At 43.4% G+C, this 12498-nt stretch overlaps 1 protein-coding gene across 1 annotated transcript in view; it reads left to right on the plus strand.

Annotated features, from left to right (window-relative positions):
* The window catches only part of RASGRP1 (RAS guanyl releasing protein 1), a 78931-nt gene that overhangs the window by 44562 nt on the left and 21871 nt on the right, over positions 1-12498 (plus strand). Inside the window, exons 4-7 of the mRNA XM_033107968.1 lie at positions 4618-4680; positions 5611-5742; positions 7704-7857; positions 11595-11768. Coding sequence (XP_032963859.1) covers positions 4618-4680; positions 5611-5742; positions 7704-7857; positions 11595-11768 — 523 coding nt within the window. The remainder of the gene's footprint in view (positions 1-4617; positions 4681-5610; positions 5743-7703; positions 7858-11594; positions 11769-12498) is intronic.

A 12498-nucleotide genomic window follows, 5' to 3' on the forward strand; every position in this document is an offset into this window, starting at 1 on the left:
CGCCCTTAGGGCACCGCCAGCTGCCTGCCCACAAGGTGGACGCACTCCTCCCCCCTTCCCGTTCCTCCCTTGCGTGTCTCACAGAATCTTACCCGTCAGTTGTTTCCCCTCTCCCCTATACTGTTAAACTCTGCTTCTTCAATGGCACCTGCCTCTCAGCCTAAAACACATTCAAATCTCCCCAACCTAAAAATAAACTCTCAGCCCTGCCTCCCCTTCATTCCATTGTTAGGGTTAGAAATTTGATGTGCAAACTTCTTAAAATAGTCTGCATTCAGTATCTCCAATCTTTCAACTCCCACTCGCTCCTTAATTCAACTGTGGCCCCCACCCCTGCACTCAAACTTTCCTCTGATGTCACCCATGACCTCCTGGTTGCTAAGCCCCAGTGGCTTTTTTCCATCCTTGTTTACTTTGACCTCCCAGAAGTACTGGGCATTAGTGACAAACCCTTGCCTCTCCACTCTCCCTCCAGGGCTCCGGAATTGCCCCTTCCTGGCTCTCCTTCTTCCTGGGCTGTCTCTCCTCTACCATTCCATCTAGCATCTTCTTGGAGCACCTCTGAAATATAAGGATAACATCCTGGTTTTCTTCTCACTCTCCTTCCTTCCCTGAGTGATTTCTCACCAGGATTGTCGCCACCATTCCTCTGTGTTGATGACTTTCAAGTCTGGATTTCTCTAACTCAAACCATTAAAAAAAAAAAAAAATATATATATATATATATATATATATATATATATATATATGGACTAGTTTGTGCTGCAGACACTTCAATCTTAATATGTTCAAAACTTAACTCATTAACTCACCACCCCCATCCCCAAACACTACCCCATTAATGCTGCTTTGACATCTGGCTTTTCATTTTCCGTTTCAGTTAATGGTGTCATTACCCATGCAGTTGCCTAAACCAGAGACATCAGAAGCACTCTCGACTCCTCCCTGCCTTTCACCTCCTACAGAGTCCATCACCCAATCCCAGGTTTCTACTCCAGCAATGACTCTTACTAGGTCTCTTCTCTCCATTCCCATGCCACTGCGTTTGTTCGGGCCCCCATGGTCTCTCTCCTGGGCCTCTGTCCCCTACAATCTTCTCATCTGCATGCCTCCCCCTCCCGTTCATTACCCACCTCTGAAGTTATTTCCTAAGAAGCAAATCAGATGCACCGTTGCTTCAGAGGGATAACGTCAGACTTCTCAGTTGCCAGGAAACGGCCCTCCACAGTCTGACCCCAGTGCATCACTCCTGCTTCATCCTGCAGCTCTCAGAAACCCTTTTCCCTCCACACTGAACTTCTCAATGCACCAGATTGTCATGGGTCCTCTCACTGTTCTTCCCTCTTCCCTAGCAAACTCTTTCAAGGCCCCCTGTGAAGTCTTTCCTGACTTTCCCAACCCCCTCCTTTTAAGAAGACATCTAGTGTTTGAAAATGGTATTATTGATTGAAAATCTATGTAATTCCTAAAAGTTTTATATTGCTTAAGTCAGTATAGCCCTCGTATCTTTGGCCTGGATGTAATCTGCCTTGAAAAGCTTTTCATCTATGATTGCAGAAAGTGTGAAGTATTTGTATTCTGTTAGCTAAATAAATTGATCTGCCTAAACTTCAGTCTGTACGTTTTGAAATGTGGTATCTACATACTCTGGTCTTTATAGGTGACTATTTTAAGTACACTGCAAAATGTTCAGGTCTCATTGCTGTAGTTTGAATTGTGTTAGTAATATAGAATTTTCACAAGGGTACTGAAAAATTAATTAAATTACATGTGACTGTAAGAAAAAATGTAAATATATTTTTAACATAGATTTAAAAATACATACACTGTATTGTAAATGATTTGTTTCCGTGGTCTCCCCCACTAGGGCAGGAAGCGAGGCTTATCTTCGTTTCTCTAGAACTTAGCTTAGAGCCATTGCAAGGCAGGACACAATGACTGTTGCAACATGTTGGGTGCAAAACACTGGGATACTTTTTCTGTATTTGTCAGGACTTTTAGGTGAGAAATCTGGGCTTTGCTCAGGTCTGGGGCGGGGGAAGGGATTCTAAGAAGGGAATAGGAAAGAAGACTTCCCATCATGAAACCCAGGTTAAACATTGAAGGCAAAACGATAGTTTGATTGCACTTAGGTTCCCTGTTCTCTGTCTTGGAAGTAATAGAATTGTTAGTTCAGGAAGCTCAGCAGGGTTCCTGTTTTACCACTGTTAAAAAGAGAGAAAGAGAAAAAATTTTAAAACATGCTTTGTATCGTTCAGAGGCCTGAAAACTACAGTCAGAACCGCCCTGGTACTTCCCAGAGAATAGTAGCTATGAGAAGAAGGAAAGGGTGTGAAGCCTGAACTCCCCCCACCCCCACGAGGACGCTTACCCCAGGGGGCAGAAGCCCCAGCCTCTTATTACCAGCCTGGGTAAGGCATATGTATCTCCTCATCTCCTCAAGTGGGAAAGCGGTGCCTGCCTCACCGGGCTGCCTCTGCTAAGCCCAGGAGCTCTAATGACCTTGGGAGGTCCTGCCCTTCTGCCTGGCATTCTGTTTGCCCCTAAGGGCTCAGCACTCCGATGTAGACCTAGACGGACTGGATTGACGAAGACACTGCCGCCAGAAGGGACATTGGAAGAGAAGGATAAGAACGACCAGGAGGAAGTTAAACACAGTGAAAGGCCCCATGTTGATTTATATGTCCACTTAGTTGTTTGAAAAGAGAAATGTGGTTTTTGTGCCTTCCTCGTAAGAAAGGAAGAAGAAAAATGTCAACAAGTGGATCAAATAATAGAAATATAGAATCTAAGATGTATTTATCTAGAATGTGCCTTAGGCTTGAATCTCTTTGCATTGAGGGGAATCTCTGCATTTTCTTAGCACATGGCATAAAGACAAAGTCATGTAATTCTCACTCCTACCTTCTATGCCCAAAGAAAGGCAGGGCTGAAAACCTGTTACTTCATGAGGTTTGCCAGTTGCCTGGGCTTAGTTTTATTACCTTTGTTGATGCATGTGTGGTTTTGTGGTTTTGTTTTTGTTTTGTTTTGGTGCCCTCAAGGACAGATTTTATAGGTAGTAAATCTATTAAAATATAGGTTTTTAAAATTATTTTATTAAAGGTACAAATGTTACAACCATAGCTTTTCTTTAGGGGTTCAAGTTTAGCTTGCAAATCTTATTATTCTTTCTATAAGTCTGGCATGTTCCACGAAGCATTTTTATGGGGCCTTGAAAAAGGTTTGTTTAATTCGGACAATGCTAATTAATTAAATACTGCCAATGGTTTTAAACTACAATTATGAATTCTACATTTTAGACTATGTTTAAATATTTCAGAGGACTTCCTGAATTCTAAATAGTTTTTATAACTCTAGTAGTTAAAGTTATAAACACAAAAGCTAACATTATCTTAGATGTTCCAAAGCTATGCATAAGCTTCCTGAGATTTCAATTTAAAACCACAAGTATAAAACAATTATATATTCCAAATTGAAGTTTCAAGACTATCATTCTAATATGCGCTAAAACTTTGCAGACATGTAACATCTCAAAATGCACAGATTCCTTCCTGATAAAAAAACAGCTATACCATGATTTGGACTGGCTTTCACTTTGCTATTTTTAATTCTAAATATTCCAGGGGTTACAATAGGCAGGCACACTGAGGGAAGACTCCTGCTGCCCCAGTTAATTGACATCTCCACCAGCTTCTCCCTGGGTTCCTCTCAAAGGCCCTGCTGGGATACATTGAGCCCTGTATTGCAGTAATTATGGCACAGTTTTTAGAAGAAAAAGAGGGCGGAGTCTTGCAGGGCACAGAGCCCACTAGCCTGATTGCCTCGGTCTGTTGACAGAAGATGGTCGGACCCACCCAGATTCATCACTGGATTGAATTTTGCATTTCTTTCACTCTTACATGAATGTTCTTTCCATATATCTTGAGAGACCCATGAACTTGATGGCATCTTGCTGTTCTTTCATATTCTTAGGATGGCACCATTCTTGTGGAATATTCCGAATGATACCTTCATGTGATCTTCAGTTGTATTTTGGATTATTCACATAGCTTTGTTGGAGTTCCCATCAGAACATATAAGATCAACCTACTGATATTCTCTAGGCATATATTATCATTTTCATATCATTCTTATAATCATGACAATATATCTGAATACTTATTCCGTCCCTTTCTTCTCATTCACTGTATAAATTGTTTATCCATTTTAAAAGTTAAGAAGGGGCTCCTCTTTTTGTCTCTGTTGGACTCCTGTTCTCCGGGCATGGGCAGGAGGTCATTTGCCACTTCCTCACTTCTTTTAGGTCACCTGTGCTGGGCTCTTTCCATACTGTTGACTTCCTAGCTCTACTTCTGCAAAGGAAATGCTGCAGCCTCATTCCATAAGCTATTTGAGCATGAGCCAGATAGAAAGTCAACATGTGACCCTTCTAGAGGTTAACAGGCAGACAGCTGCACACATCAAGTTGGTTTTTATCCCATGGCTGGAGAGAAAAGACTGTCATTAAAAAAAATAAGAATTATTGGGGGAGGGGTAATTTTAGCAAATGCTTCCACAGATGAGAAGTTTTTTGGTTTCTGTCATAGGCTTCTATTTGCCTTAACCACAGCCCACGTATCAGGATGCCTTGGCAAAGAATTCACCAGGCCTTTGCCTGAAGATCTGCTATTTTGTAAGGTAATGTTTCTGCATGCACGTGCGGCTTTGTGGAGGGGTGGGGTGAAATGAATGATTGCAGCAAGGCGACTCTAGCTCTTATCCTCCCTGCCTCTATTTCTGACCATCTATCTATAAACCACTGCTGGCCAGGCTGGTAAGGGCCGTCGTTAATACTGGAAATTCCTCGACACAGCAGTCAATTTTTTCAAGTGTGCCTGAGCTTCACACCTTCTATGGATATTTTCCTCTGTCTTACATTTTGTATCAAATGACTTAGGGAGACATTACCTTGTTTGTTTTTATTCCTAATTATCAAAGTAAATAGCTCATATTTGTGCATTTTGAAAATGCTGAAAAGAATATAACTATAGCAATACTCACTCACATGCAACTACCTATTTTGGTGTATCTCCTTTGTCTTTTTTCCAAGCAAATTTTAAAAACATAGTTGAGATCAAAACACATATAGTTTTGTATCCTATAGTTTTCACTTAACTTTATATCATAGTACCCTTGTCTAGTCATTAAAAACTTTTTGTAAACATTGTTTTTAATGGCCTTATAATAGTCTAAGAATTGATAAAGTGCAATAATTTACAGAGACATTGCCCCATCTTTGGAATTTGGTTTGTCTGTAGTTGTCTTATTTATCATTTTATCTCTGATTAACAGTTGTGCTTAAATCTGTCATGGCTCCCTTGATTATGATACACCTTGTCCTATCAGAGCATTTAGTATATGGTGGGGCAGCGACTTGTCAACAGGGGGTTGTCTTCCCTCTCCCCGACCCCAAACTTCACCCCAGCCCTTTTCTATATTCTATATTCCCAGGAATACAGGACAAACCAGCCTCTGTCTTTTTCTGAGTACTCTTTGTGGGAAGAACCCACCAAAGTATGAGTCCTTGCCTTCCGTTTTGGATTGTGTTTTCTAACTTCCATCTCGTAGGTACTGGATAACAGAATTTTGGATCATGTTTAAAATGGATGCCAGCTTGACAAACACTATGGAGGAGTTTCAGGAACTGGTGAAAGCTAATGGTGAGGAGTTACACTGCCGCCTGATTGACACAACTCAAATGTGAGTGTCAGGGTTGTGACGAATCTTTCAAAACCACCTCCCTTGTCTAATACCATCCAGGCTGCTCAGCTAGGCTCTGACTCCTGGCTGTGACTGCTGCTCTCTCACCGCTGACACAAGCCCCTCAGACAGACACGTTCAAATTGCCTCACCAAAGTAAAAAGCTTGACATTTAACAAGCAAGCAGAGAAGCCCCCTGGTGATAAAGCTGTGGGTGACTAATAATTCAAGAGCAGAAAAAAATGTAAGTCCTAGTCAAAAAGAAATCAGGTAGCACAATAATTGACTAAAATGTATCCAGATCATGAGAAACTGAAAGTGCAGTGACTAAACTTGTGCTTCTTCAGCAGCTAAGGCCCAGAGGGCCCCCCTCCCCCCCCCAAACTTGAAAATGGGGAAGGGACTGCTGAAAAATGCATTGAGCAGAGGGCTTATAACATATGTGGATTCTATGAAAGACACTTAGACTTCCAGAGCTGGAAGAGATCTCAGGAATATTTCACATTATTCCTTGGATTTCTTATTTATGAGGTTGGTCCACTCTGGAAAAACGAGTGCCTTCCCTCATTTGGGAGAACAGAATGCACACACTGGATGCTAAGATTTTCACAACTTGGCCACTTTATTTTGGAATAGTGCAGATCCCTAGGATATAGAACTCTAGAACTGAAACAAATTCTAGAGCTCATTTCCTTCAACATCCTACGACACTGAGGCTCAGCAAAGGTGTCTGACTCGGCTTGGGTCACACAGCTTGCTAAGTTAGTTGCAGAGCAGAAGCTGGACTCAGGGCCTTCGTTCACTGTGCCATAGCCATGTAAAAATGATTTCGAAATCATGTTTCATAGTCCCAAATAAATCTATTTATCAGTATGGAGTCTCTGTACTCTGCTTAGAATTATACAACTTGAAAAGTAAGAGATTTCCAAGTAACAATTTCCTCATTTTACAGATGCAGAACTTGGGCTCCAGGGCAGATCTCAAATCAAAATCTCCTTGTCCCCATAGGCCCCTTGCTGACTTTCCTCTCCCAATATTTCCCAGAGAATACTGTTTAGGAATTAGTCAGTGGGATGTTGTCTGACCAGTTATATTTGAGAAGTGGTGAGATAAACTCGCCTTTTGCCATGCATCTCAGAGTATGTAATGTGCTCGTTGGCCAAGGAGGCTATAGAATTTGTAGCATCTTCCAAACTCATTTGACCACAGAATCCTTCTGTAAAGAGACAAGGGTCTCAGGAATACCGGTTTGGGAAACAGACCTGCAACCTCCTACCTCTCCGATGGCTGCTTCCCTTTCCTTTCTTAGTGGAGGAAATTGAAGCTGAATCACAAATACAGGGGTTGATTACAACAAAATGAGGGTGTGGGGGGCACTCTAGGGACAGCTAGGCTTCCTCGGTCATTTCAGAGGCTGGGGACATTTAAGGAAAACGCCACACGTCTGCCCAGAGGGACCACACGTTCCTACACGTAATTCTGTGCAACGTGACATCTCTGTGTGATTCTCTGTGCTCTTCTGGCATGAAAACTGCCCTCTTACCTTGAGATTTCCAACCAGATAGAGTTCCCGTCACCCTTATGAGCATGAGGGAACACATAGGATGCATGGAGAGAACAGACGTGCCAGGGGTTAGATGAAGGAGCAGTGACCAATGGCCAGGAAACTGACGGATGCCTGCGGCTCTGTCCTTCCCATGGCCTTAAAGTAAACGCATTTTACCCAGTTCCGCTGTGCGTTCAGAAGGTTCATAGAAAACCAGCAAGGCTTCCTAGTTGCCGCCATAGAAAATAATTCATTTGAGGAAACTCTGTTAATGCATTGTTTTGGCCAAGGAAACTCAGCTAATGATTTTTTTGCATATTCTTGCGGGAAACATTAATGGATTTACTTGCATTAAAAAGCAATTTCGATTTCTAATTTTTCCTCATTGTCTCTCTTTCACGTTTAACCACAAAAGCAATGCCCGCGACTGGTCCAGGAAACTTACTCAAAGGATAAAATCAAACACCAGCAAGAAACGGAAAGTCTCCCTACTCTTTGACCATCTGGAACCAGAGGAGCTATCGGAGCACCTCACCTACCTTGAGTTCAAGTCGTTCCGGAGGATATCCGTATGTACCCAAGGGGCAGGAGAAAAGCTTCCCTGGGATGTATTTCTGAACATAAGCAGAGAAATTCAACAGCTTGTCCACGTCGTACCTCTAGAGCCCCCTTCCGTGACGGTAGGCTTTCCCATCAGACGTGCAGTCCGGAGAATCAGTACACTCTGAATTCCTTTGTTGCTCCTGCTGTGATTCCCTCCATCCTCCGTGCCTGTCCCCACCCTACCACTCGCTCAAGTGACAACATGGTGGGCACACATGCATACGTGAGCATATACACACACAACCTTTTACCCCGATAATCATTAGGGTTCCAGAAAAACTTTTTAAAATTTTCCTTCCCCCCAAAATGGAGATATGTCCTTTGAGAGTTTGAGTTCATTCTAGGATAGGTTTTGAATGGCTATGGGAATTCCCAAAATAAAGTAGATGTCACTGGTCTAGCCTAAAATATACCTGGTGATTGCATGGCCCAGCATTCACCCCTGATCCTAGAGATAAACTACACTGATCCAAACCGTGCTCCTTAAAACGCTCTATGTGATACCAAAACACACTGGTACCAAAGAAGAGAGCTCGTTGACATGGCAGATGCCACTTAGACCCTCACCTGCCAATATGCTTTCCTGAGAAATGTTACCTTTACTTAGCCCCCACCCCGACTGAAAGATGCAGTCTTCAGCTTTATTCTAAAAATACGGACTACCTAGTTGCTGGGTGCATTTCTTAGAATGACGACCTGTGTTCCCTGGATGAGGGATGGAGCCCAGGGGGTGGCTTGAACAAGGTCATACGGCTTATTAGAGCCAGGGCTGCGGCTCAGATCACATGCAAGTCTCAGTCACTCAGCACCAACTTATTGAGCCCCGTTGTACTGGAAAGAGACCTGAAAACCCAGTTACAGAGGTTGTTTCATCTTTTCTCCCATAATGTTGACATCTGCCCTATTTTCACACAGCTGTTTGCCCAGGCAGGACCCCCAACCCCCACCTCCAGGTACCATTTGGAAATAAATCTCCAAGCATTATTCTGCACTAGCCCCCCAGTCCCCTCATTGGCACCCCTCAGACAGAACCTCAGGCCCCGACTTGGAAGCTCCACCTGGGGAGTTTCCATTTGGCAGTGCCTTCCTCTGTCACGAGGAGGGACACTGAAAGGAGCCATTATCACACTGGAAATCGGAGTCCCAGCTGGCAGGGCTGCTCAGTCAGGCCTACAGGATGCCTGCTTGATGCCAGTGCTCAGATCAGCAGAGGCAGAAGTGAAAAATCAGTGTAGAACAATGACTCTGAGCCTACGTTCCCCCTCCAGTGCTCCCCTGCCGCTGAGGCAGTGTTCTATTTGCAAAAGAGAACCTCAGTTCCAACCTTAATTGCTTTTGAATGGCAAGGCCCCTCCTAGAAGACTGGGGGGCTTTTTTGTTTTCCCTAAAACAAATGTTCTAAACAGTTTTCCCAAACAATAATTTTTCCCTCCAACATAGGACTGGAGGGAAATTGCTCCCTGTTGTGCACTGAGCGGCATTTGCTATTTTCTTTTCATTACAATACTTTGGAGGGTGGGGTGAGGGAGATCACTGGGATGATTCTTTTAGAAAACAAGTGAATTGAACACGTTAGAGGGGCATATAAGTGTGTTCACTGGGAGGAGCACTGGAATTTTCTCTTAGCGCCAGTAAGTTTTGCTCTGAGTCTCTCCTAGAGTCATTTTGGTCCTACGCATAGTTTTCTAACCACTAGCAATCACAGCCCAGTAAAACAGGGATCGGTTCATTTGCATTTATTTTATTTAGGTTGTTTTCTCATTAGTATATTACTAGTCAGGCGGGACTAAGGTATGTGTACTGAAATGACAACTCCCCGAGTCCCTCCCCCATAGTCTCAGTGGCTTAACAAAGCAATAGTTTATCTTTCACTCACACTACATATCTAACATAGGTCAGCAGAGGTTCAGTAATTCAGGGACCCAGATGTGGGAGGTTTCATCTTGACACACTCTGTGTAGTGGTGGAAAGGGAACACGACACATCATTCCCTGGTTCTTCTATCTTTCCCTCGAAAGTAACATCACTTCCGCTCACATGTTACTGGCAAAACTATGCCACATGGCCACCCCTGATTTCAGAGGGGAGAGCTGAAATAGGGGGGGGGGTGTTAAGGTCCGGAATTGTCCCCCTCAGACAGACAGAGAACCCGCACAATAATGCAAGTCACACAGCGAGGTTTATTTCCAGCCAGCTGGGGTCCAAGTCTCTGCCCGACGCAGCGGGTTTTAACAAGGACCCCAAACACTTAAAGCCAAGGGGTTATATAGCATTTTCAAGGCTTTCCATAGCTTCTGAGAGTACTAGATAAACTTACAGGACTTACATAGCTTCAAAGAGTATAAGATTTACTACAGGACAAGGAGACCAGGAGTATAAGATAAGCTACAGGACTTGCATAGCTATAAGGAGTATAAGATAAGCTACAGAACTTCTAGTCTCCATGCTGCAACTGCCCAAATCCTGGAATTTTATAATTATGTTGTTTCAGGCTAGGGGCTGTTAACCCTGCCCTAAAGATAGCAGTTCTCATGCTAACAGTCTCTTACAGGTGCAGCACCAAAAACTTCCATAGAGCACTGGAGCAGATAGACTACTCCCTCTTGGTTATCCTATTTGAGCAGGATTGGTTGTGACAAAGACACAAGAGCTACCATCATTACTTATACAGTGATCTGGGATCTTTCTAGTTTCGTATATGCTGTTTCATTGTCAACCATAGTCAGTGCTATTGTCCAGTTCGGAAATTGTGGTCACAGAATTGGCTAACCAGGTTTCATGTACCCAACTCACTTGGCTTCTGTTCAAGTTAAAAGGAAATCCCAACAGGTTTGCTTTAGCATGAAGTTAATAATTATCCCATTAGCACCGCCTCACATGTATGTAGCACTTTGAAAAATTAAAGTGCTTTCACATATTATCATGTTTGATCATAACAATTCCATGTGCTAGATAGGGAAGATTTTTATCATCCCATTTTTTAAGGTAAGAAAACAGTTGGGGGAGCGGGAGAGGGTGAGGAGGGAAAGAGAGAAAAAAAGGAGAGAAGAAAGAAGTGGAAGAAGATGGAGGGCATGCAAGGGGGGAACAGGAGAAAAATAGTGTTTTTTTTAATTTATTGGGGTGACAATTGTTAGTAAAATTACATAGATTTCAGGTGTACAATTCTGTATTACATCATCTATAAATCCCATTGTATGTTCACCACCCAGAGTCAGTTCTCCTTCCATCACCATATATTTGATCCCCCTTACCCTCATCTCCCACTCCCCACCCCCCGAAAAATAGTTTTATAAGAGGAATATATATATATCCCTAGTCACTCAGCCAATATACATATTTGCCCTTCAGTAGGAGAGCTGGAATTAGTATTGAGATTTTCCTTCTATTCTGTACTCTTTAGAATTTAGAAGTATCAGTATCATCCCAAATACAACATTTGGATTAACTAATGTGTTGGATTGCCAGGTACACATCCACTTATGCCAGTGACTTGTGGTGTACAGACCATGCTGTGGGCACAGTAAGAAAGATCTCCTCCCTACCATTGCTTTTCAGCCAAGCAGAGCGCATGACAGGGAGGAGGGCCCAGAGCTCCTCTGCCCCATAGCAGTTCTGCGCCAGCAGCTGAGCAGAGGGGACATGCCCCTCAGGTCTCCCAGGACAGCAGAGCAGCCACCCTGATGGGCTTCTTTCCCCCTAGTTCTCTGATTATCAGAATTACCTGGTGAACAGCTGCGTGAAGGAGAACCCCACCATGGAGCGCTCCATTGCCCTGTGCAACGGCATCTCCCAGTGGGTGCAGCTCATGGTGCTCAGCCGCCCCACCCCGCAGCTCCGCGCTGAAGTCTTTACCAAGTTCATCCAGGTGGCCCAGGTGAGTGATGGAGTGAAAGTCTGGCCTGGGCTATGGGGTAAATTATCCCCTCTCCTCCCCCACCCTGCCAAGTCTTTCCCTCCTGAGCCACGGTGGGGTTAGTGTACCTTAAACTGTCCTGAGATCTAGACATGGGGACTTCTATTTCCCAGACAAGGGCAATGTGGAGAGGGCCATCTCAGGAGTCAGGCTATGGTTTTAGATCTATTTTAGATAGTTACCGTTTTTCAGATGCTTACCAGCCTGCATTGTTTTCCCAAATCTGGCCCACACGGCAAAGGAAAGGGTAATTCCAACTTTGCCTGGGGCTGGAGTTGTCTTAGGTCTTTGAGCTCATGCTGTGTTAAATGTCTAGGTTTAATGTTTGAGGAGCAATGTGTAAACATTTGGTAAGAGGAAAACGGTACAGTAAGTCCTCACTTATCATCATTAGGTTCTGTGACTTTAAGTGAAATGACATATAATGAAACCCATTTTACCATAGGCTAATTGACGTAAACAAGAGTTAGGTTCCTGTGGCATCATTATAATGAAATGACGTTGACTGAAATGATGTTATTCGAGGGCCTGCAGTGCTATGGACACATTATTTTAAATTCACCAAATTCTATCTTCTCTGTCCCAGTTACTGACCTCTGTAGGCACTGGCATTGCCAAGGAATTAAGACAAAGTCCTTGCCCTCAAAAATAAGTCTGGTTAATTTGGTGCGAAGGATATAAAATATTATAC

The sequence above is a fragment of the Rhinolophus ferrumequinum genome, chromosome 6, assembly GCF_004115265.2.
Source record: "Rhinolophus ferrumequinum isolate MPI-CBG mRhiFer1 chromosome 6, mRhiFer1_v1.p, whole genome shotgun sequence".
Classification (NCBI taxonomy): domain Eukaryota; kingdom Metazoa; phylum Chordata; class Mammalia; order Chiroptera; family Rhinolophidae; genus Rhinolophus; species Rhinolophus ferrumequinum.